The following is a 27,085-nucleotide window of genomic DNA, read 5'->3' as shown; positions in this document are numbered from 1 at the left end:
AAGTGGCGGAATCGCCGGGGGCACACAGGACACATCACACATTCACCGTGTCATAGGATGTCCATAAGCCCGGTTGCATGCAAAAAGCCTTCAAGTGCGCTTAGCGCCTTGTCGGACGAAGGAGGACCTAACAGTTTCGTGATGTCGAAGGCTCGGGAGTCCACACGAGAGAGGCTTGTCTCTAATGTCCTTCGGGCATCGACGTATTTCTGACACCTGAGAAGGATGTGTTCTACATCCTCTACAACGCCACACTCACTACAGTTCGGAGAGTCTCGCTTTCCGATTTTGAAGAGGAGACGTGCGCTGTACGGTACACTGAGCCGTAGCCTATGCAGGACAGTTGTCGTTTGTCGCGTAAAGGAAGGTGGTACTCGAAAGCGTAACCCTGGGTCGACCTTGTACAGAAGCGAATCCCGAGCCGATCCTGTTAACCAGGAGGTGTTGCACATTCGTTGTTTGAACTCGTTCAGCATTCGCCCCGCGTCACCCCTGGTGAAATAAATGGGCATCACCTGGGCGCGCCTTAGTTGAAGAGCAGGCGTGCAGCAGCGTCCACAGCCTCGTTACCTGCAATGCCACAGTGGCTAGGGATCCACTGCATTTGGATGTCATGACCTTTTAAAACTGCTGCATGGTGTGCGTGTAAGACATCTTGCGCTGCTGTCGCCAGAGATCCCGTAGTAAACATGGTAGCCAGGGTCTGCAACGCACATTTTGAGTCGCTATAGATGGTCCAGCGAGCAACTGAAGATTGTGAGTTGATGAAACTTATTGCCAAGAGGACTCCATAAAGTTCAGCGGCCGTTGCAGAGGTGACGTGAGACAGCCGCACCGCTCTCTCGATATTCGCCTCCGGGATAACAAATGCACACGAGGAGCCGGATGATGTCGTAGAGGCATCCGTGAAAATCTGCATCCTGCCTGCGGAGCTGTTTAGTAGCTCAAGACTGAACTGACGAAGAACATGCGTTGGTATATCCTTCTTTCCCGGGAGTCCAGGCACACTAATTCTTACGTCAGGAGGCTGCAGGACCCATGTTGGGATATCTGGTAATGCGTGTGGCTTGTGTTTCGGAATAAGACCACGTTGTGTCTGGATAGCTTGGGTAAAAGAAGAGTGGTGACGACTCATAATGGCTCGAAGCTGAGGATGGCGATGGTGACGCGTTGCCAACCGCACGTACACTCTTAAAAATGAACTTCACCACATAGCACGCTCCTAGCCAACCATCACCCCGAATGACAACGTTCTCGCCTTAGATTTGTTGAAAACGGGAGGAGGAGCCTATTTTGTGCCGTGCATAATGGCACAAAATAGGCTCCTCCTCCCGTTTTCAGCAAATCTGGGGCGAGGACGTTGTCATTCGGGGTGATGGTTGGCTAGGAGCGTGCTATGTGGTGAAGCTCATTTCTAAGAGTGTAGTGGCGGAACGTTTCTTGCATCCTGAGAGCTGATACAGGTGGTTCGCGTGCTTCTGCCATGGCTAAAACGTTTGACGTTGCTCGAGGAAGGCCAGACGCCCTTTGCTAGGATAGACTCTAACATCTTCTCTGTGGTAACAGGGAGGTTGTGTAGCAAGGGAATGTGATGCGCAACCATCTGACTTATAAGAGATCGGTGAACGCTGAGCATTGCCCGAGGAGATGTGCCCCACCGGGAACCGCATAAGTAACGAAGAACATTAAGACGACTCTCAGCTGTTGCTTTTAGACAGCGCACCTCCGCTACCCATGACAAACTCCGGTCGAGAGTAACGCCGAGAAACCGGTGATGTGGTACACGACGTACCTGGTGATGACCAATTTGTAGCTGAAATCTTTTAAGATGGCGACGCGTAAAAGGCAGCATTACAGTCTTTTCTGAAGACAGGTCCATGCCTCTCTCCAGGAGGAAGTGCACTACGCGATCAAGTGAAGTCTGAAGGCGACGCTGTAAAGCAGGCCACTGCTTTTCCGATGACCATATGCAGATGTCATCTGCGTAGAGACTAACAAATACCCCTTTGGGCAAGAGACGAGGCAGGGCAGCCATGACAGCATTGAAAAGTAAAGGACTGAGTACGCTCCCCTGTGGTACCCCTGCTGACAATGTATGTAAACTCGTGTCGTCTTTTGCTGTTCTCACGAAAACAGACCGACCATTAAGAAAAGGAGCAATCCAGCGAAGAGCCCGGCCAGTGACGTTGAAATTGTATAGGTCGCAAAGGACATGGTTGTAGCTCGTCGTATCATATGCTCTCTTTATGTCCAAGAAAACAGCTGCTGTAAGCTCACCCCGAAATCTAGCTTCTTCAATGTGAGTGGCCAAGTTTGTGATGCAGTCTATCGAGGTCCGAGCCTTTCTGAAACATGCCATTTCGGGAGGTAGCAGACGCCGGAACTCTAAGAACCACTCTATTCGGCGTAGGATAATCCTTTCCATGGTCTTACACAAGCAGCTTGTAAGACTGATGGGCCGAAATGACGTCAACTCTCTTAGGTGATTTTCCAGGCTTCAGGACTGGCACAACTTGCGACGTCTTCCGTGACGAGGGACAAAGCCGCGTCTCCAAGAGTCGTTGATCAAATTCAAAAGTAAAGTGCGCGACGTCGGTCCCAAGGAGGCTATAGCTTTGTATGAGACCCCATGGGGCCCTGGAGCTGACCGCTTCGTGGACAGGTGGATGGCAGCCTCCAATTCCTGTATAGTGATGTCACTGTCCATATATGGGTCTTCAGCTGGCTGTGTAAAATCAACCGCCCTATACGCGGCTTGTGCGGAGTCCCTGTGGGATGCTGTGCATGACGCATCTGAGGGCCTAATAAAAGCCTACAAAAGTCTTCCCCAACAGATTTTTCGGTCGTGCCCTGATGAACGGCTAGTGCTCCAAACGGCTTAACTTGTTCAACCGGGGAGCTTAGGCCCTTGATGATCCGCCAGACATGTCCCGTAGGTGTGTATGGAGATAATGTAGAACAGAGTGCTCTCCATCTCTGCTTGGCTAGACGTTGAAGATGAGTGCGAATTAGTGATCGTAGCCTGCAAAGCTCGTGATAATCCGCAATGCAACCCGATCTTCGCAGTCTTCTTTCCGCCCGACGACGCATTGTCCGCAACCTTTCGAACTCGGCATCTACGCTGCGATATTTGATCGGGCACGATATCTTTTTTGTTGCAGCTGCAATACTAGATGACAGCGCCTCGTTGAATTCGTCAAAAGTGGTGACATTCTGTAGAAGTTCCTCTGTCCTGCGTTCGAATACGTTCCAGTCTGTGACTCTTTCTTGTCGTGATCCGGCAACCATTGGGGAGTAAGAGATGAGTATAGGTATGTGATCGCTTCCTAGTGTATCTAAATTCGTCCTCCAGTGCATGCGAGAAACTAGATCGGGAGAGCAGACTGTAATATCCAGGCAGCTTGAATAAGAGGGGCCCCGGAAATATGTCGGTGAGCCGTCATTTAACACCACAGCGCTGCAGTCTTCAATACATTGTTGAATCAGTCGCCCCCTTGAATCGGCATGTTGACTTCCCCAGCTGTTGCCATGGGCGTTGAAGTCGCCACATATGATAAAACAGGAAGGAAGTCGCTGGAAGAACTCCCTCATAGCATCTTCCGGGATGCGAACAGAAGGGGCGATGTATACACTAGCCACAGCAATCCTTCGTGTGCGGAGGAGAACACTGCAGACAACAAACTCGAAGTCCCCATCGCTACAGGTGCACAAAAGGCTGCTAGGAATGTCCTTTCTAACACACAACATAGCCCGGCTGGACCCCGTCGTCGAGGCAGAGACGTACGTAACGTTGTTTGAAAGCCGGAAAGAAGGATCCATTCGATGCTCGCTGATAGCCAACACAGGGAAATTGTGCCTATACACAAAATTGCGAAAGTCGCCTAATTTAGTTCGCATGCCATTGATATTCCACTGGAATACAGTAGTATGTTTGTACCTATCGGTCATTACTGGTCAGTGTGGTACGCTTGTTCAGCATCGGCTCCAGAGAGAGCAGAGCTTGCACCTCCGGAAGTTTAGATGCTCCAGGTATCGCTTTCAAGATTGAGCGCAGAGCAAGAATGATCAATGGCACGAGCATCTCAAGATTGACATTCGCTTGCGTCTCAGTGTGATGGGAGCTCTGTTTGCCGTGTTCCTGTTGGAGCGCACGAGCTGGAGTCGCTGGCGTGGACTTTTGGTGTGACTTGCGCGCACTTGATCGATTTTCAGTCGCGAGAAATATTCTGAATAGATCTCTGAAATGTGCCAAGTCAGCGCAACTTTTTTTTTCGTTTGTTTCTTGTTGTCTTTCTCGGTGTATTTTCTTGTCCGGAACAGAAAGGGTATTTCATTTTCTGAACCACTTTCGACACAAAACACATTACCTTACTACAATAAACATAGCTGGTGAAAATTTTCTGTGCGCAAAATCTCGACCGCGTTAATAATTCCGTCACGTAATGTAGAATACTGTCGAAAGAAACGATGAGTCTCCCCTTCAGTTCCCTCTTCCATGCTTCTGCTAATAGCGGCATCAAGGTTGAAACGACGCAGCTATCTGAAGCAACAGTGAGGAGGTTACAAGAAAAGCCGTGTCACCGGGTGCTTCGTCTTTCCGACTTTTTTTCTTTTTGCATTTGCATAACTTGGCGACGACTGCACGGCCGCCAATTTCCGTGAATCGTACATCAGTTTTCCGTTTCCTTATTACCTAGTAGCGCGGGTGTTTTGTGATACCATAGGATCACGCTTCGAGTTCTGTTACTGTTCCTCATGCTGTTGCTGCATGTATTCAGTTTGGAAGAAATATTCATTCGAATCAAAATTGAACATATAATTCCGTATTCGATTCGGAACAGTTATGGCCTCGAGATCATTCTAATGTTCGCACAGCCCAAACATATTTGACAATGTATGATTTGACCTTAAGTCTTTCAAGGATTGCTCTGCATTTCACTGTTCACCGGAGCGGACACAAGCCCGGTGCGCTTTCTCGTTGTTCATTCTATCACGCTCGTGCCAGTGGGTGGGTCGCGCACACACTGATATGGATCAGGCACTGACGTAGACCCAACTTCACATCCCGGGAAATGGAAACACTTTACTTGAACTTCGGAAGTTCAAAACTCCTCCCCGCGTGACGTCGTCTTTTGAACTTAGTTCTGCTTTGACGAGTCTAGCACCCCTGCTCTACTTTATACATTGGAAGTTCTGGGAACGACAACGAAGAGAAGGTTTACTTTTGATTCATTGCATTACACAGGGGGGTACATCACGCATCCCCGAACAGAGGGAATGCATTGACGGGGATTGAACACGGCGCTGAGGAGATATAGCGGCTGTGCCTAAAACAAAACTTCGCCGGACGTGCGGATATTTTCCATTTTTCCATCAGTCGTAGCGCCCCATATAAGCTGGTTGCGGTTTCCATTTTTTGCGAGCGAGAGATCACGGGGCTCTACTCTGCAACTTTCTCATTTAACCCAACCACACAGACAGCGCCATACTGACAGCGTTGAACCACATAGCGGTATCACCGCCTGGCGCTTGGGTTGTGTTCACGGACAGTAAGGTGGCGCTAGAAGTTCTAGCAAATTATTGTTCCAGAACAATCGGCGGCCTAGATACCATGATAGTCGCAATATACAACCGACTTCTATCCTTTGGTCATAGCCTGTGTTTCCAATGGGTACCCAGTCACACCGGCCTGCACGGAAACACCCGCGCAGACGCCTTAGCACGTCGGGCACATGGGGACGGCACCTCCAGTAACTGTCTTCTACCACTTTCAGCCTCATCGTGTCGGTTACAGACACAGCGACTCCGTTATAACGGCACTCGGCAGTTTCAAGAGGACGCTGTCCGACTGAACGACCATCTCCGATCTATCGACCCGTCGATGGATTTCGTTGCCACACACCACTGCTCGCGTCAAGAAGCGTCCATTCTACACCGACTACGCCTTAATGTCGCCAGGACACCTCTACTCCTCTGTAAAATGGGTCTTCTCCAGTCGCCCAAATGCCCCACTTGCGCTGTTGAAGCTGATGTGCCACACCTTCTCCTCGACTGTCACAGATTCGACACCTCTCGAGCCACGCTGAGACGACGCCTACTCGAGCTGCGGTGCACGGACTTTTCTCTGGCCACTCTGCTCGGCCCAGTACGAGATCACACACAGCAGTCTGTGACCAAAGCAGTGCTGACTTTCTTGAGAGACTCAGGTCTGATGAACAGCCTGTGAACTCAGTCGTGAAATCTCATTCTTCTTCTGTGCCCCACTCTCACCTTCAACGCATTAACCTCATGCTTTCTTTTTAAAGTCATCTTCTGTGATTCATCTCATCATTCCTTCACCGTTTGTTAGTCATCTTTTTTGTCATCTTTGTCTTTAATCTACCTCATCCTTCTTTCATCATCTGGTAGTTTTTCGTTTTTTCTTACTTCTTTTTCTTTTTCTTTATTTCTTATTTCGTAATTTTATTTATTTATTTATTTATTTCTTTTTCTTACTTTTTTTTCCTTTTCTTTATTTCTTTTTTCTTAATTTTCTTTATTTATTTATTTCTTTTTCTTACTTCTTTCTTTCTTTCTTTCTTTAATTATTCTCTTTTCTTTTTATTTATTTATTATTATTTCTTATTTCTGGAATAGCAAGCTGACGTCCCGTTTGGCTGACCTTTCCCCGTTTTTTTTCCCTTTTTGTCTAATAAACATATCCCCCCCCCCAACCACACATTTTTTATTAATTAAATAAGTTAATTATGAAACCCCAGTAGGGTTGCTAAGGCTGTTCCCTCAAGCTGTGCATTTTATGAAAGATTACGTTGCGCGAGACACAGAGCTTCCTTTGTTGCCGGCCTGCTTGTGACGAGGGCGGGTTTCCAGAGAGAACGTTCACGATTAGGAGGACGCGGGGCAAGTGGGAAACATTGAAGCAGCTAACATGTCGCTGGTATATATACATCAATAGATCAAACAGCACTTACTCTGATATTGACTGGCTGGGTTGGTAAAATAAGTGATTCCGTTGTCGTATAAAACCCCAGCCGCCACAGACGGGTCTGGCAAACGTCTTTCGAAGCGAACGTTTTCCTTGGGAATAGATTCACAGCCATCGTCTGAATGAACGATAATCCGGCAGCGGCACTGATGGCGGAGCTCATTCCGTACATTAATCACCACAGTCCCATTGGGAAGCTCGTACGGCTGAAAGAGAATCGAGAGGAAAGCGTTAGGAGGGGAAGGGTGCCGCTTCTCACGAAGTGTACTATATGCGTCTGTGTGTATCGTTTTTGGAGATCAAGAGGTAGATGTGTATGCCAACAAGGGAAAGTCTAACACCTCTCCTAGTGGATAAAACACGTCTGTGGCTGCATTTACATGAACGCGACAGGGGCGCAACAATACAGGTCGCATCTCAAAATGAAAACCATGACTACCGCTTCCGTGCATGCGCATCCAGTCCGGTGCCAATTTCATGCCACACGAACAGGTAAACATAAGTGGAAGCGCAGGCAAGCAGTAGGAAATCGCGCCGCGACGTTCCGTAACAGATATGCGAGCGTGAGGCGCGATGTCGCAGCCGGCACGAGAGGGACAAGGTTGGTCCATGTGCTACGACATTCATGGAGCCGTGAAGTCGCTCGAGCCTCGGTGGATTGCGTGAAGCCTTCGAAAAGGGTCACCAGGATGAGGATCGTAGTGCCTCTGAAGCTAGTTGAACTAACAGACTGGCACAGCGACGGTAGCGATACCGGTGCGGGAGAGAAGAACTCTAAGTGTTCTCGAAGGAGAATTGTCGTAGTGGACTGTCGGTTCGTCGCATCGTAGGGTGCCGTCGTCTTGTTATTCATCGATGAAACAAGGCGTCTTATGGCTTCCAGAACTCGATGCTCGGCAGCATGCTATCGAAGGTGGTGCGCCATCGGGAGCGTCGACGGTAGAAAGGCCGAAGTGTTCACGATACTGTGTCCGGGTACCAATGTAGAAGCCGGAGAGAGTGTCGCTCCACACCAGTCCTGACCCACCTGAAAGCCAGATGTGCTTGGGGAGATTCTCAAAACGTGACTTTACCTCCGAACTGCATCGATAAAATAGGAGCCGCTCCTGAGCTTATGCGCGTGGTGACGTAGCGAGGTTACTTCGCCGTTGACCATCGGTCGCTACAACTTACCCATTAAAATTCATGTCCGTTTTTTTTTTCGATACGCTATGAGTATAATGCTACTAATATATTTGCAAATGTGAGACATGGGGGTTTAAGAGCTAGGAATTCGTTTCACAGTGCAAATAAGTTCTCGCGGTAACAAATATGCCAATGTTTCACGTGGTCAGCATCGTAGTGTTGAACGAACTCGTGAGATGGCGTCAGGAAATGTCGCCGCCATCACCTTCGTCCAATCACACGAGAGCGAGAACTGAAAAGACGGTTGACGGTTTGCAAGGACGTATTCAAGGACACGTTATTTTACAGAAGGGCCGGGTAAGACTTCATGCTGTAAGCGCAGCCTTCGTAACTCGCGCCGGCTTAGCCGCCGAATTTACGTCTGAGAAGTGACACCACGGCAGCCAGCTATTGCGGTAGTCTTCGGAGGAAGAGCCAAGTGATGGACACGTTGCGCCTCAAGGTTGCGAGCAGTATCGTTCGTAGGGTGATCCGCGCTGCAGCTGCGGCAATCCGGTTGCGCTACCCGTTCACACGGGGCAGCATAGCTGGGCAACGTGGTTGCGCGCCAACAAAGTTCCATTGTGTGAATAGCACTACGCGTTGCTAGATTACATACATCTTTGCCTACCTTGCAACAAATGCGGTGCGCACTTTCATACGCACATCGTGCATAAGACTGCTACGTCGCCCTTTCGGGCAATCGGAAGAGAACTCTTTAATCGGTAGATCGGGAGGGCGAGGCGTTTCTTTGCGATGGCGCAGCATCTCCTAGAAGAACGCGGACGCTACGGTTGCTGCAACGCAGTCGCAGGTCATAGCTTGCCTGTATAAACAGAAGCGTGGCATGCTGTGAAGTTCTGCTTCTGCAAAGCGTGTAGCTAGCATTGCGCTGACGTTCTGAAACACACAAAAAACAAAAGGAAGAGTAGTTGCAGCGATCTTGGCAGATAATTCGCGTTTGCCTACGTCCACTCGATGCCAGAGCGGACATTCCACATGCGTCATTATGGCGCCGATTCGGTTCGATGGTTTCGACGTCCCACAGTCGCGTCGTGTCTCTGTGGCGGAGTTCATGCAAAATCTGTAATGTCCAAGGAGCGCTATCCGGTCAGAGGGCTTTTGAACAGCACTCTCTCTAGCAACCTCACAAATCCTCTATAGAGTCTGTAAGAGAAGTAGTGAGGCTGAAATCACACCGTGACACAGCGGCACTTGATGGGGACGCCGACTTGGTGACTCCCTCATGGCTGTTAGCTACGCCGCTAGCGGAGACATCATTCCAGAGAAAATATTTCGTACACTCTTAAAAATGAACTTCACCACATAGCACGCTCCTAGCCAACCATCACCCCGAATGACAACGTTCTCGCCCTAGATTTGTTGAAAACGGGAGGAGGAGCCTATTTTTTGTCATTATGCACGGCACAAAATAGGCTCCTCCTCCCGTTTTCAACAAATCAGAGGCGAGAACGTGTCATTCGGGATGGTGGTTGGCTAGGAGCGTGCTATGTGGTGAAGTTCATTTTTAAGAGTGTACTGTCGCTCCTTTTAGGCCACTTAATTAATTCAACCAGGTTTCGAGAAATCGTACGATTCACATTTGTGCTCTTTTAAAGGAGAAATGTCGTGACATTTAACATGGGTCGAAACCCTGTCTTATAGGTCAAGCTGTCCATCAGGAGTGACCATGCAAAATATTTCCGCTGCGCCATGTATTGTCACTGCGTAACCAAATTTAGAAAAAAAGACTGCGGCAGAAATCGCTGTGTAGATGATCATTGAAATGCTATAGCATTTATCAGATCATTGTGGGCATTCTCCGACGATGGACAGTAGATGCCTGTGGAAACTGAGGTAGAGACGTACTTGGCAGCCACTACCTTGCCTATGCCCCTGACGAAGACACATAGCACTTATAACACTTCCCGCACGAGTTGTGGGAATTTTATATGTCATTGGCTAGATGTAAATCGTAGAATTCCTTCGTGAACTCCGCGAACCAAATGTTCTGGGGCTTCTGTGTGTCCGTAGTGAAGTCTCTCATGACCATCATGGGCATGTTGTGTTCCTTCAAGTTTTGTACGAAGGTGATGCTTGCAGAGTTATTGAAGAGTTTGGCCAGAAGGAATCTCTTGGGTTAAATTCGTTTATTCAACTCGCGCGACCCGGGAGTCGGAGTCGTGACTATGAGAGTCATCGTAGGTCATCGACTCTGGCGACCCGCGTCGAGAACAGAGTCGCTGGGAGCCCACTCGCGAGCACCTGTAGCGTTGAATCCTCGAATTTTAGAACGGGAGTCACTGCCACTGCGATGATGGCTACGCCGCTGCATTTACGCCCGCTACGAGTGGACTCTCTCGTCTATCGAGTTGCTCGAGCCAACCAAAAGAACACAACCTTCATCTTGCCTTTAGAGGATCCCGCTGTAATGTCTACCAGCACGATGAGGGCTGGGCATCCTTATAGTCCACTTTTACGACGCATAGGTAGGGTAACTTCGCGAATCATCCTGGCAGTTAGCGTGGTACAGAGAGCATCCTGATGAAAGCTACTGAGCGATGCTTGTGTGTTTTCAGTGGTGGGTAGCTCTCCGTGACTACCCGATTCGCAGAGCAAGAGGGACTACACACCACTTCCTCTTCTGTACCACCATCATATCCCCCCTCTTTCTTTCACCCTTCCCTCTCCATCCTCCTCTGGGTGCACCGGGCCGCCACCCCGAAGCAGGTTGACAGTACCTTCCCCAATCATCATTCCCGCTATCTCTATGACGCATACGTCGCACACTCGTCTGCAGCGGCTATGGCGTGTTCTACTTTGGCTGCTTTGAGAACGGCTATCTTATCGCTAGGATAGTTTCATCATTTCTCGAGTAGGTGGCGGCACCGGCACTTTGGTTGTCTTCTCTCTTCGCATGGGAAACGCACCACAAGCATGGGCGGATTCAGACCATCACTTTGGGAGGGTTGGGCGGTTTCTTGTCGAAGCGCGTAACTGGAAACGGGAGAGGGGGAAAAATGATGGTTAACATAATGTTTCGGGGGGCCGATCTACCCGACAGCACAGCCGCCGCCCGGATTCGAACCCGGGTCACCTCTCTTGGCGTGGAATGCCATCATTGTAGCCACTAGCAGCCACGGGAGCTGGCTATGGGAGCTCTCACGGCGGTTTTGTTGCCGCGCTTGAACACGTGATCCCCAAGCAGCAGCAAATGAGTGCAGGGCTTACGCTGCGACATACTACGCCTCAGGAAAGCTCGAGGGTTTCGCTCATCAATGCTATCGCATTTAAAACAGTCGGAGAGAGCAGACTCGGACGGCCGTCACAATCCTTTAGTGCTCCTTTAGAACAGTGTTCTTAAAACATTAATTCAGTGCTCCTTTAAAACAACAACAACTTTATTTGTATTTAAAAGGACTGTAAAGTGAAATGTCACTATGTTTTTATGAAGCACCAGGTAAAACTTTGCTTTCTGAGGACATACGCGAACCATTATGTCTCAGTTCTTCATATTTTTCACATTAATGCTTTCCGAAGCTTGATGATTTTGCACTGAATTATTGATTCATTGATTGACTAGCGGACAGGTACCACGTGATATGAAATTGCTGTGCAACGCATTGAGGCAGGTTACTAGTTACTATTAGACCTGTTTTGAAGAATAACAACAACCCTTGAGCAGTTTGGTGTAGCCTGTCGTAACTTGCGCATCTACGTGACGTACGCCATTGTTGGCCTTTCTCTCTCTCTCTCCGCGTCGTCTGCACGTCTGTCATTACCCATTTTCCCGGCGTGAGTGGAAGACAAGAGAGCGAACACCGCTTTCGACGACGAAGCGCATAGCTGGCCATCACCTGCAAGCAGGCATTCCTAGTTTCTTGCCTTCTTAATAGATGACACGCGGTTCACCTCGGGGTTCGTCTAGGAGTCCGCAAATTTCACTTGGCGCAGCAATCTTTGGAAAGCAATGTCCAATACGCAGCAGAGCTATAACATATCTGAAGCATCCAAGTTACAAGGTTTCAGAAAAACATACTGTTTCAATAGGTTTACCACTCATGTTACAGTCTCTTTAGAATAACCACAGGCGTCGATTCTTTCACTCCAGTGACGCGACGAAGAAGGCAGTGTCGCAGACAGGAAATGTGAGAAATGGGATGCTAGATTTTTACTGCTATGCCGTCTTACCTGGCACTCATCTGGTACAAAGTCCCCCTCCTTTTTCGGCTTTCCATATGGAGTTCCGTTCAAGTTGCCTCCGTTTCTCCAGGTATTTCCATGGTCGTCACTCAAAATGCAGAAGACGCCATTTTTTTTCATAGTCCCGTGACCGCACACGATGAGACGCCCCTTGTGTGGGTCAAACTTTTTCTGCACGTACAAAATATACTCATGGGATGGATATCACCCAAAGCAATGACAGAACCCCTCTCTCTTAGCTATGTATTTTAATGAGCGGATATCTTACTTCATGGCACGTTGTTAAAAGCTGATACATTATCGATATCGATAACGTGATCTGGCCTGGTTGACGACAGATACTCATGATCTCGCATTCCGTAAAGCGTAACATTTTTCATTAAAAAAATAGCCACCGTTCATCGTAAGGGAGACGACAGTAAAAAGCAACTAGTACTAGTCACGAGCCCTGCGTGTCAGCCCTTGCACGGCAACCAGGAGCCCGATTTTCACCTTGTCGTTGTCCCATAACGCGCGTTACCTGCATCACTTCGGCCCGTGATTCGCCACGAGCTCCTGCACTAGCCTACCAAACCGCTTTGGAGGACGCGAACTATAATTATAACGATAACGATCCCTGTGTGAAAGGTCAAGATCGGGGCCCAGAGCAAATACGAACCTAAATAACGAAATAACTGCGCAATTTTACTGCAATACAAATGTGTTCATTTTTATCCGTTACAGGTTCTTTTATTAAAAGGGCTATGAAATCTGCACAGATGCTGTTTTTGCAGGTGAGTTCTTCAGCCAGACGAACATCCTGTCGGAAAGCGTATGAAACTACAAGACGATTAACTAAATTTCGTAATTACTTAAAAATTGACGAATTAACTTTTTAATTAGATGTTTTTTGGGAATGCGAGATGGGAGAATTATTTAATTTAGTCATTATTTAAATCAACTATCCTTTTTAAATGAGCACTGAAACGAGCACGTACCTTGAGATACAAATCGGTAAATTTTGCAAAGCAAATGAGCTGAAACCGAAAGGCAACTCAAAGTGTCTTCTCGAGCGCAAGAGGAACGACGGACTTTCGTGTCGGCGAGCCACGTGTTTTTTTAGCGATGGATCTGGTCCGAGTATGCGCTGATCAGATGGCCAGATGTACCAGGTGCATTCTTTTTAAAAGGAAAGTGCTGCACTCGTGCTGCACGTATTCTTAAGTACACGAGAGGTGTAAACAAAGTTATGTCTGAACCAGTCGCACTGACGCGACACCACCGGCTCCTAAAAAGAATAAGAAAGTGCAAACCTTCTCGTCTGCTACAGAGCGTTTTCTTATGTGCGGTGTTGTAGCCTGTTTTGTTCCGTTTGTTCGCGCTTTATTTGTACTAACAATGCGTAAGCGGGTATTGGGTGATTCTCATTCCTTACAGCCCAAGCAGCACATGACATTGGACCGATGTCGGTACCAAGTTGGGCATGTCGGTCCAACATAACCCCGACACTGCCAACTTGTGACCGATGTCCCCAGGCAAGTTGGCAGTGTCGGCTTGATGTCGGTTAAACAAATTTTGACAAAAAAACTTACAATACAAGAAATTTGCATATCGATGTCCTTACTTGATGATATATAACTGCTGCATGGGCTAATAAGTTGTGTAATGCAAGTTAATGTACCTGTACAGACATGTTGGCTCAGAGTTGGTGCCGTGTCGGCAGTGTGTGTGAACATATGCCCGACACTGCCAACTCGTGACCGATATCTCATGCAAGTTGGCAGTATCGGCCTGGTGTCGGGTAAACAAATTTAAACGAAAACGATTACATTTAATGAAATTTGCACATCAGTACCCTCACTTTATCATACCAAATGGTTGCATTCACTAACAAGTCATCAAAATAAATATCACGGTATAGGCACATCGGCTCAAAGTTGGTACCATGTCGGCAAAGTATGCGAACATATCCCCGAAACTGCCAACTTGTGACCGATATCTCATGCAAGTTGGCAGTATCGGCTTGATGTCGGTGATCAGATTTCCATGAAAACGTATTTCAAGAAATTTGCATGTCAATGCCAACTTGTGACCGACATACATGTGTTCAAAATGTGTTCACGAACACAAGTTTAAAAAAAGCTGCTTTCACAGCTGGTCGGGTTGCCTAAATCAGAGTTGAAGGTATAGATGCGTACTCAAATTCCTAAGAGAAGCTGACAGAGGTCAGCAGCGTGCCCTGCCACCAGCGTCCATTACACCGTAGAAATATAGGCGGACCTTTACGAGCTAGTGTCGCACACAATTATCCCCCTTTTACAAGCTCATCACCAGTACGGACAAACACACACTGTTAAGCAGCATTACGGTGCTGCCAGATAGGACAATAGGGCTGAAAAAATGTGTTCATGAACACAAGTTTAAAAAAAAAACTGATTTCACAGCTGGTCGGGTTGCCTAAATCAGAGTTGGAGGTAGATGCGTACTCAAATTCCTAAGAGAAGCTGACAGAGGTCAGCAGCGTGCCGTGCCACCAGCGTCCATTACACCGTAGAAATATAGGAGGACCTTTACGAGCTAATGTCGCACACAATTATCCCCCTTTTACAAGCTCATCACCAGTACGGACAAACACACACTGTTAAGCAGCATTACGGTGCTGCCAGATAGGACAATAGGGCTGAAAAAATGTGTTCACGAACACAAGTTTAGAAAAAAAACTGCTTTCACAGCTGGTCGGGTTGCCTAAATCAGAGTTGGAGGTAGATGCGTACTCAAATTCCTAAGAGAAGCTGACAGAGGTCAGCAGCGTGCCGTGCCACCAGCGTCCATTACACCGTAGAAATATAGGAGGACCTTTACGAGCTAATGTCGCACACAATTATCCCCCTTTTACAAGCTGATCACCAGTACGGACAAACACACACTGTTAAGCAGCATTACGGTGCTGCCAGATAGGACAATAGGGCTGAAAAAATGTGTTCACGAACATAAGTTTAAAAAAAACTGCTTTCACAGCTGGTCGGGTTGCCTAAATCAGAGTTGGAGGTAGATGCGTACTCAAATTCCTAAGAGAAGCTGACAGAGGTCAGCAGCGTGCCCTGCCACCAGCGTCCATTACACCGTAGAAATATAGGAGGACCTTTACGAGCTAATGTCGCACACAATTATCCCCCTTTTACAAGCTCATCACCAGTACGGACAAACACACGCTGTTAAGCAGCATTACGGTGCTGCCAGATAGGACAATAGGGCTGAAAAAATGTGTTCACGAACACAAGTTTAAAAAAAACTGCTTTCACAGCTGGTCGGGTTGCCTAAATCAGAGTTGGAGGTAGATGCGTACTCAAATTCCTAAGAGAAGCTGACAGAGGTCAGCAGCGTGCCGTGCCACCAGCGTCCATTACACCGTAGAAATATAGGAGGACCTTTACGAGCTAATGTCGCACACAATTATCCCCCTTTTACAAGCTCATCACCAGTACGGACAAACACACACTGTTAAGCAGCATTACGGTGCTGCCAGATAGGACAATAGGGCTGAAAAATGTGTTCACGAACACAAGTTAAAAAAAAACTGCTTTCACAGCTGGTCGGGTTGCCTAAATCAGAGTTGGAGGTAGATGCGTACTCAAATTCCTAAGAGAAGCTGACAGAGGTCAACAGCGTGCCCTGCCACCGGCGTCCATTACGCCGTAGAAATATAGGAGGACCTTTACGAGCTAATGTCGCACACAATTATCCCCCTTTTACACGCTCATCACCAGTACGGACAAACACACACTGTTAAGCAGCATTACGGTGCTGCCAGATAGGACAATAGGGCTGAAAAAATGTGTTCACGAACACAAGTTTAAAAAAAAACTGCTTTCACAGCTGGTCGGGTTGCCTAAATCAGAGTTGGAGGTAGATGCGTACTCAAATTCCTAAGAGAAGCTGACAGAGGTCAGCAGCGTGCCCTGCCACCAGCGTCCATTACACCGTAGAAATATAGGAGGACCTTTACGAGCTAATGTCGCACACAATTATCCCCCTTTTACAAGCTCATCACCAGTACGGACAAACACACACTGTTAAGCAGCATTACGGTGCTGCCAGATAGGACAATAGGGCTGAAAAAATGTGTTCACGAACACAAGTTTAAAAAAAACTGCTTTCACAGCTGGTCGGGTTGCCTAAATCAGAGTTGGAGGTAGATGCGTACTCAAATTCCTAAGAGAAGCTGACAGAGTTCAGCAGCGTGCCCTGCCACCAGCGTCCATTACACCGTAGAAACCGTCCCTAACACTAACCGTAACACCGTCCTCTCATAAAGTAGCAGTCTAGAGGCACACAACTTTGTTTCTGTTTTTGTCCAGTATGGAATGTTAGGCGCTAGAAAACCGTTTTCCCACAATTAATGCAGCCGTGGCGAACTTGCCACGCCTACAACAGCTCTCCTAATCTCCCGTTCGAACACCCTCCTTCGCCTTCACGATAGCCACGTCATGAGCGCCGGGACGCTCCTTATTGGATCTGGGATCACATGATGGAGGTGGCGTCGGCCACCATCGGTCAGCAACACCGCTCAGGCCGGAGCGTTTGCTACAGCTTCCGAGACACCACACGTTCTTCGGTTATGTGATGTCCGAAATGAAGGATTCGAAGGCCGCCAACGACCTCTTCTTTTTGGGACCGCTGACACCATGGGAAGAACGAGTGGCGCGGCACGAATCTAACTTGCGTTGTACAGTGGCACCCCAGTTGTTTCCGGCAGTGTGCGGCTCTACGAAGCTGGAGTTGGCGCACCAGAAAGGTATTCGGTCACGCAACCGGGACGTGACAAATGGTGTGGACATCGACATATGAGTCGAACTGTAAGGGGGTCTCCTTGCTAGGTGCACGTGCGGCAGCTGCATTGCCATGCAGCGTAAAGCGCATAAAGCGAGCGTCTTGCTTCTTCTTGCGTCATTCGGCGGAACCTTCTGCAAGCGACAGTCAGGCGTTGCCTGTCTCATTCACGCAACCCCGAACTCCGCGCTGCATCGCCGGTGAGCTGCACGGCCACACACTTAGCTGATATGGGAACACGATAGATCAAACAGACTGCCGTGACTAGGAATTAGCGAACAGGACGGAGAGACGCAGCACAGCAAACGCCTCGGAAGTATTCTCGCTTTGAGCGCCGCATCACATGACTGGCACGTATGTCGCTCCCCAATTGGAGACGTGCAACCAAGGATTGTACAGAAGCCACGAAAATTACTCTAATGATCGCAATACTATTTCGTCGGGTTGCATACATGCTTTCTTCTTCAGGAATGTGACATAACGAGTAGCGGTCAAGAGGGACAGCTCGCCAAACTCGTAGCCGCTCGTAGCAGGCGATTTTTTCGACAAACGAATGAGAGGGGTCTCAGCAGTGTTGTCCTTCTAGCGACTTTGTCGAGAGATTTAGCGACTTTCAGAGCAGGTCAGCCACCAAATATACGTGCCTAGCGCCTGGCGACTAATCGAGTAACCTGGGCTCAAACAACACGCGGCATCTGGAAGCTTTTAAAATCTATGGAAAACTGCCATCTATCGTCAAAATATTTTAAAATACTATATTTTTGCGGACTTCTGGCTGTGCGCATCTCCTAGGCCTCAGTTGTTTCGTGCAGGTGCCCCAATAGATGCCCCCCACGTCATAATAATAATGGTACCGTGCTGTTACACGTAAGGTTTGTCTGCGCAGTATGACGACATGTTGCACGTGCTGCGGGGTAGGACTGCGGATAATTTGGACCACCTGGGGTTCTTTTGACGTGCGCCGGAAATCTCCGACACACGGCGCTGGAAGCAATGTTTACCTCCCCCACATTGCTACCCCCTCGGCCGGGATCGAACCCGCGATCTTGAGCTCAGCAAGCCAGCACGATGACGATGCCCATACGTCTAGCGTAGCAATGGCGATGACGCTACCGCTTACAGAACCTTTTCTTTTTCCTAATTTTTCGTGAAACACCCTGTATAAACAAAACGGAGCGCACGCAGAAGCCGCACTTGATGTAGGAAGCTGAAACCAAGCAGAAATACATCGTAAGAAAGCTCGAGTTCGAGCGGAAGAAACAGAGACGACACGCAGATATCAAATTTTGGGTTCTGTTCTGTTTTTTTTTTTTTTTTTTTTGCTGATACTCAAGCTTTCTTACAATGAATTTCTGCCACCAGCTCGCTTGCGTATACGCTATTCTTCCAAGCAGAGACACCGGAAATGATGTCAAGAAACCAATGTTGACGGATTGTAAGAGAAAAGCTTGCTGTTAAAAATAGTTTCACGGCAATTTTATGTCTGGCGACTTTTTCTAGCGACACTACAAATTCACCTAGCGACATCTGGCGACATTTTGAGGGCTCTCTAGCGAGTTTTCTGCTAGCTGCTTTGGCAACACTGGCTCTCAGTCACAGACGTCGCACTAGATCGGTGTGGGCTACAGTTCGAGCGCTCGAAGCTGTCGCCGTGGCAGCGATTTTGTAAATGAAATTGCGTCGCAGTGAAAAAACTTTGGGCAGAAATATTTTATGGGAATGATTTTCATACACAGCTTTACAAGATGACAGTAGTTTTTGGCCATGTTGGATACCACTTTAATGCTCTTTTAACAACGCGAATGCTCATAATAATGCCTATTGGCTAACGCCTCATTTGCATATCAAAATTTGGGATTTATATCTCGAAGTACAGAGGGTGGATTCGAATAGTGACTGCCTCCAATTCTGCTGTCTCGCATTTTCCCGAAACCATCTGATTAAAAAGTAAATTCATGAAGTTTAGGTAATTAGTTGTTCAGTAGTTACATGCGCTTTCCCACATGGTGTTCGCTTGGCCTCAAAGCTCACTCTAAAAACAGAACTGTACCGCATAGCACGCTCTGCACCAACCATTGTCACGAACGATAGGGTCACCGCTTCTGATTTGAGGAGCGAGGGAGGCGTACGCCTTTTTGTGTCAATTACCATATATCCAAACTGACACAAATAGGCGTAGTCGGCCTTGCAGTCTGCTTGCTTTAGTCGGCCAAGCTTAGGCGGGCAACGTCACTACTGTCGCAGTGGCGGGGGGGGGGGGCGATCGTGGGTCCTGGACTACCTTCACACGAAATTGTGCCGAAATTGTGCGTGTGAGGAAAACGCAGGGAAAACACCCAGTCCCCACAGCCGGCGCCTGGGTTCGATACCTTCCCAGGCTCGGCGTGCGATGTCATCATCGTAGCCACTAGGCTACGGGAGCCGATGCCGGGTGAGCGCTAAAAACCGTTCTCTGCAAGCCAGTGCTCCTAAGGCCGTCGCCGTTGGGAGAGGAGACTGAACGACGTAAATATCTTCGATATTAGACGTTCGCCTTGGAAAGAAATCTTTATGTGGTTTTAAATAACGAAGGCATCGCTGATGACGACCCAGTGCGCAAATACCGAACTCACGGGATGCCTTCGCTACCACGTGGGTAAACAGGAATAAAGAGAGTACGGTGGCTAGTATTTTTAATTGATACTAAACTTGTATACAATCAAATGATAATAATTGGAAGTAGGTTTGCGTGTAAGATGAGTCCGCCTACACTTATGTGGCTGCATGCTGCACGTGCTTCAGGGTAGGACTGTAGATAATACCGACCACCTGGTGTTCAATATCCTGACAAGTGACATATCCTGACCATATCCTGACATGCAATAGTGTCATCAGCAGCAAATGGACGATCATGTAGAACAGAGTGCGATATTCTCCACGCGCAGCGCGACGGTTGGCGGCCACGATGGAGCCAGCACAAAGCAATGGTCGCTTTTTGTGTGTGTGTGTGTGTGTTCGGCTGCATCATGGCCATTGGACGGCCTCTGACATAGCGCTGATGAGGGCGGGGCAAACGCGAACATGCGAATCAAAGAAGTGGCAAGGAACGTGCCCATTGTTTGTGCATAGCAGACCTTAGCATCACGGTTGGTATAGTAGAAGTTGTCATACTTGCAGCGAATAAAATCTCATTTTACGATATATTACTTTGCCTCGTTGCTCCTGCATCACAAACGAAATTTTGAATGCACAATACCAACGTTACGAAAGCACAGTACTGCGCGCGCGGTCCTAGTTTACGGAATTGGTGTGCCAATTCAAATTTATCGATTAGCAAATAAAGCATAATTTCGCATTCACACCTTCGGCCCGCCAAACATATACACGCTCAACCCCGTCGTCGTGCTCAACATCTTGTCCCTGCTCTTGTTGTCAGCGGCTGCAGTCGCATGGACAGGGCTGCCTCGTTGCACTTCATTTCCGCGTGAACCCTATTGGGACTATAGTTAAAAACGATAAAACCCACAGTGCAGGGAACGACGAGGACGGCACACACACACAAAAACGATGAGGACACAGATCTTTTTTTGTGTTCCGTCTTTGTCTTTCCCTGCACGGAGGGTTTTATCGTATTTAATTATGAATCACCAACCAGCCCAAGTTTTACCCCTATTGGGACTCTCTGCGGACGCTTCCGAGCGAGCGTTTCCCTTCGAGACGTAACGTCGCGATGATGCAGCATCCGTCACAGCGGGCGGATTCAAGTGCTCCGGTAATACTATACGAAAGAATAGTCCGATATTGAATACTGCAATTGAAATCGTCGACGGGAAAGCTGTACTGTTGTCGTAAAATAACTAAACAGCAGTTGGCGTCATAGTTCCTTGCCTTGTGTTTCTCACCTGAATTCCAGTACCGGGGCCTGCTGCGAACATTTTGGTGCCAAGCTCTGTAGACAGATTTCGCGGTGTACTCCATGTTAAGCCATCATCGGTGCTACTGATCATCATGACGCTCGAGACGGCACATTTGATGTAGTGAGCGCAAAGTGTGTAGATTAGGAAGATGTGCTTGGTCTCGTCGTCCACGACCACAGCTCCCAAATTGAGGCCGTCTGGGTCTTGGCCATCGTCGACAATGACTGCATTCGGACTCCAGCTCATCCCTAAAAACACATATACCAGTTTATTATCGTCTCCTTGGACGCCAACTTGGACGCGAAGCACCCTTAAGGGGTTCGGAGCAAGAATTCTATCGTGACCAGTACAAACCAGTCTTGGCTTAGTTCATTAGTAGGAGACCCAACAGGAATTAGTGTGAAATAATCGTAACTTCGAAATTTCATAATAAAAGGCGCGGCAAAGAGTTCCTTCTGGCTGTTAGTGTATGTTAAACGTCGGGTGATTTACACGTTTAGTAAAGTTTTTCAATAAATCACGTGGTTGAAGTTTACCAACATGACTGCCGAGCGAGACCTCTGCTGTAGACCCTCGGTATTCCCATCATAAGCGAGCAAAATGAATCATTTATATTGGTTATGTGGGACACCAAATTGTGATGTATTACCCACAGAACAATAGTGTTAGCACTTGAGCGCAAGGTGCAAATGCGGTGATGCAGCTTTTCACATTTTTAGCTTTCGCATAACTACATTGTAGTTCAGCTCACCTCTATCTTCTGACCTGCGACTGGCGATGAACTTTGGCCCATCGTCTCCGGCATTACGTTTTCGAGCCTCACTGAATGCCAGGAGATGGCCCTGAGGAGTGTAGGTAATAAGAGGAATGCGGAACACCCCGGGAGCGAGATCGAGGCTGCTCCATACTGTTTCTTCCCAGACGACCTCTGGCTTCACCTGCGCGAAAATTAGCTTCCATAACACGTAGCGACAGCCCCTTAATGTAGGTCACTGTACTTCTCGTGTTTCCTCGGCTCCTACGAGAAAATGTCGCTGTGTACAGTCAACTTTCGGTTATGAACGGTTAACGTTCCCGAAAAAATCGTTCATTAATCGAGGGATACACAAATGGAGGTTTGCAATCAGGAAGGGGCTCCCACATTTGCACCCCCCCCCCAAACGCCGCAATTTGGAGGCCTTTCGCTGACACTGCTCATTGTCCCACTTTTGGGGGTTCTTCAACTGTTCTAATACCTCGTATTCAAGCTTACGTTGCAATTTTTGCGATTGTACAAGCCGTGCATGTCTCACAGGAGATGCGTTGTTCTAAAAGTTGTAAATTGATTATCTTCATCATGCTACATCGTTTAAGTGGATGTATGTACCCTTGCTGTCGTCACTTACGGCCTTATCTGCTCGCTCAACATCCTTTTTTAAAATGTATTTTTACAATGCTGAGAGCCCGATGGGCCCAAGCAGGAGTGCATATAAATACAGCAGTTTGCAAAGCGTGTACATAGCGACACTCATACATAACATACGTGTTCATTAAACCTTGACCCTCCGTAGATCCCCTCCGCTGAGATCCCGTGGACCAGAGCCGTGTATTGAAAGGGAATCTCACCATTAATGGGGCCTGCCTATACCTGAAGCTCCACCCACGTTTTGAGCTGTCTGACCAATTACGTCTTGAAATATGGGGCAATCAGCCTATCCTCTCTATCCGTCGCAATATCTGACATGGGCAGCACCATGTTGGGCGGCAAGTGAATTGGATGCGATTGAAACGCATACTTTCTGCGATTTGAGAAACTATTGGATTTTTGTATCAATTTGATGAACGCCACCTAGACTGCGCAAGGCACGTAGGGAATTACCACCTGCCACCCCCCGTTGTACAGCTGCCTGCAGAACCACCTGCCGGTACACATCCAGTGGTCGGAACACAACCACCATGACTAGTTGGAATAAAAACGGAAGAATGTTTATATTCATAAAATTCAGTAATTAAATTCTAAATTGTACGGCACAGTGCTCTTTATCATGTTATTTCGTTGTGACCACGGTGTTCACTAAACCCTAACAGCGACAACAAAACGTATTATGAACATAGCAGGAGCAGGCAAGCGAGCTGGTCTTGACTTGATGTTAACATTGCCTTGAGTTTGAGGGAAAACACAGGACGGGACGAACACATAGATTCACGAACCAGCAATGTAGCTTTAATACATAAAGTGAGAGGGAGATAGGATAAAAAGAAAGTGTACACTTCGGCGTCTCGGCGTAGGTGAACATGAGGCGCGTAATACGAACATCTTAACGGTCTATGGTAGCATCGATAATTACACAAGGGAACGTGTGTGCTTGCAAAGAATGGGAATTCCAAAGGAGCACAAATTGCAAAAAGGATAATAAAAAGTAAACATATCGATAACAGTAATCAATACCATCAAATCGAGTAATATGTTATCGACATTTTTACTTTTTACTGCCATCATAAACGACCAGTGGTCGAGCCATCAATAAGTGGCTACCAGAAGGTGAAAAGATCAAACGAATGGCATAATGTTTGCTCTCGGTAATGCTGTAATGCAAGGTAATGCTGTAATGCAAGGTAATGCTGTTGGCATATATACTGCACCAAAACTTAGATCGCACAGGAATTAGGACTTAATGTTGTAGCCTATACTCCCGGTTTCATGGGCGCCGTCACGGGGGGGGGGGGAAGGTGGTCCGTTGCACCCCCTCACCTGGCTTCCAGAAACGTAGGGTTTCTGAGCCAAGCAATGTAGTTGCGCAAAGTTACTGCCAGAATGACAAACATTGTGCCCTCCCCCCCTCCCCTGGAAAAAGCGCCATCAAGCAAGTGTGCAAATGGCATCAATAAGCATGTTGTCATACACATACTCCCGAATAATATTACTTATTCATTTTGCTTGCCTCATGTACCCACAGTGTAACGTATGGAATGTGTGAGAACAACTAGACCGCGTTCGGCAATGTGTGTAAGCTTAGGTAATTCTATCTCGCCAGAAATACTTCACCTGCGCTACGTTTGGAGTGCAATTTATTTTTTTAGGATACTGTTGACCCGCCGACGGGGGTCGTTACAGGAGTCAGCTGGCATATAACAAACACTCCAACTTTTGTGCAAAAGCGGAAAAATCTCTTGCACTAACAACACTATCGGGAAGACTGTTCCACTCGTGAATTGTTTTTGGATCAATGGAATTCTTAAACACATCTCTACGGGCATAGTATTCCTGTAAATGAAGGCGATGTTTGTATCTTGAACCCGTAGAGTCTTTGACCAAGCAAGCGACAGGGCTGAATTTAAGCCGCAATGTCTTGATTTGTAATTCTACAGGAGGCAGTCTTGCTCGGCGGCACAGCCCAGTAACAGATGTGCTCGTGCGAAAATCCCTATAAATGAACCGAGCCCCTCTTCTTTGAACACTTTCTAATTTCTTTTTGTGACTGACAAGATATGGGTCCCAAACAGCACAAGCGTATAGCAATATTGGTAGGACAAGTGATTTGTACACGTTCAGTCTTACTTCAGGCGCTGATTGCCATAATGCTCATTTAAGCTGGAACAGTCTTCCCACTGCTTTTTGAGTAACATAATCGACATGAGCTGTCCACGATAAGTTCGACTTAAAATAAACACCCAAGTACTTGTAGGAACGAACCTTGTTCAGTAAAGTGTCGTCGATGCAATAATTATAGGCTAGAGAGGTTTGCTTTCTCGTAATATGTATAATAACAGTCTTCTTCACATTCGGACTTAACTGGGATATTGCGCACCAATCTACAACGTTTTGTAGAGCTCTGACTAGTGCAATCTGGTCGTCCGTACAAGCAACTGTACGGAGGATAGTGTCATCAGCATAAAGACGCAGAGTTACGCGGTGACCAGTTACATGTGGGATGTCGTTGATATATAGTTTAAACAACAGGGGTCCCAGAACCCAGGGAACCCTGGGGAACCCCTGATCTATCTAACAATCCTGAACTAGGGGCTCCAACCTGCACAAACTGTTGACGAAAAGAAAGGTATGATTCTATCCATATAACGAGCTTTGCATTATTAAAGACTCCAGACAGTTTACTGAGCAATTTTTTGTGAGGAATGGAATCAGAAGCACGAGTGAAATCAATGAACACAACATCAATTAGTAAACCTCCATCGATTGCCTTTGCCAAATCCTGGTAAAATTCTGTAAGCTGAGTCACGGTTCAAAATCCCTGTCATGAAACCGTGCTGTCGTGAACTCAGTAAATCATATTTTTCTAAATGTGCCATAATGTGTTTACAGAGCACGTGCTCCATGATCTTACATGCATTGCTTGTTAATGATGATGATGATGATGATTTGGGTTTTTTGGCGCAAAAGCTACTAGGGCTATAATGCGCCAAAAAACAAGGTAATGTGATGAACCCAGTTAAAAATTGAAATGCTCATATTAAAACAACTTGGCTAGTGGTGGCTTAAAAACACATGAAAGGGTAAGAAAAGAGCTCACTGTAAAATTCACAGTTTGTTAAGATATCCAATGTTCTTTAAAAATTTATGTACTGCAGTAAAAGGAACAATAGCCTCATCACCCAGCAAAAGAGCTGGATGAAGAGGTAAAGAGTAACGATGAAATTCAGTGAAATGACGCTGACGATAACTTTCATGTAATGGGCATGCAATTAGAATGTGTTGGACAGAAAGGGGCTCTCTGCAGCGCACGCACTCAGGTGGGTCCTCCGCACGTAGCAAAAACCCGTGAGTCATGTATGTGTGTCCAACCCTTAACCTGCACCTTAAGACATCGTGTAACCTGTTTTCAAGACTTTGTGAGCGATTTCCTGTTTGAGGCTTCACCAAGTGTAGCTTATTCTGCTCTTGTGTGCTCCAAAATTGCTGCCATTTTATGTTGATAGCATTCATCAAAAATAACCTGAGGTCTTGAACATGGACATCAAAGACTGTTATGTCAGCTGAAAGTGCAGCTGCAGCTGCACGATCCGCATTTTCGTTACCCTCTATGGCCACGTGGCTTGGCACCCAGCAAAGGGTTAAACGATAGCCCCTGTTAGTTATTGCATTAGCTAGACGTCGTGCTCGCTGCACAAAAATTTTTTTTTGTTTTTGGGACTGAACATATTGCTTGCAAAGAGCTGAGGGAATCTGTATAGATGACTGATGACACAATGCAATGTTGTAAAAATTAGTTGAGTGTTATGATGATCGCATAAACCTCTGCACTGAATATCGACATGACTTTGTGTAAACGGTGAGTTATTGTGACTGTCCCAGTTACCATGGCGCAAGATACACCAGCATTAGTCTTCGATCCGTCCGTGTAAAACGCCACGTGCTTTCCAAAGCTTTTTCTTAAACCCTCGAACTCCTGCTGCAGCACAGCCGTGGAAGTATCGCTTTTTCTGTACTTGGTCAGTGAAGAGTTGGAATGTGGTGGTGGTTGCCATGGAGGCAGGCTCCCACCAGATTGCAAAAGCGGAGTGTTGTAGTGGGTAAAATCATAAAATTCAACTTCTCGTAAAACTCACATGCTAAAAGGAGGAACGACTGAAGACTTGTTTAAGAACAGTTGTTCAAAAGGCGTCCTTGTAACGCATGAGAGCGCCGCATGTTGTGGATAAGTACGAATCTTCAGTGCGTACATGACACTAAGATAAGCTCGTCGCCTTCCTAGAGACCACTCATTGCATTCGACGTATAAGCTTTGAACGGGTGACGTTCGGGATGCTCCGAGGACCAGTCGCAAGCCCTGATGATGTATAGGATCTAAGCACTTTAGGACAGATTGGCGTGCCGATCCATAAACTGCACATCCGTAGTCCAGCCTGGACCGAACTCTAGACATGTAGATCTTGTACAATGTTTCTCTGTCTGCCCCCAAGACCTGTGAGGCAGGACTTTTAAAAGGTTCAAAGATTTCACGCATTTAGCCTTCAATATTTTTATGTGGGGAAGGAAAGTAAGCTTTTTGTCAAAGACTAGACCTAGAAATTTACATTCTGTCCCTACAAC

General features: G+C 47.2%; 1 protein-coding gene across 1 annotated transcript in view; it reads right to left on the bottom strand.

Annotated features, from left to right (window-relative positions):
• Positions 1 to 3,937: 3,937 nt before the first annotated feature.
• Positions 3,938 to 27,085, bottom strand: part of LOC135377503 (sialidase-1-like) — a 42,780-nt gene continuing 19,632 nt past the window's right edge. Inside the window, exons 4-8 of the mRNA XM_064609968.1 lie at positions 21,809 to 21,995; positions 21,043 to 21,305; positions 12,341 to 12,523; positions 6,972 to 7,191; positions 3,938 to 4,035 (exon numbers count right to left, since the gene is read on the bottom strand). Coding sequence (XP_064466038.1) covers positions 3,938 to 4,035; positions 6,972 to 7,191; positions 12,341 to 12,523; positions 21,043 to 21,305; positions 21,809 to 21,995 — 951 coding nt within the window. The remainder of the gene's footprint in view (positions 4,036 to 6,971; positions 7,192 to 12,340; positions 12,524 to 21,042; positions 21,306 to 21,808; positions 21,996 to 27,085) is intronic.

Source organism: Ornithodoros turicata, chromosome 1, assembly GCF_037126465.1.
Source record: "Ornithodoros turicata isolate Travis chromosome 1, ASM3712646v1, whole genome shotgun sequence".
NCBI lineage: Eukaryota > Metazoa > Arthropoda > Arachnida > Ixodida > Argasidae > Ornithodoros > Ornithodoros turicata.
Note: the sequence above shows the minus strand (reverse complement) of the source record. Positions and strands in the feature narration are given on the sequence as shown.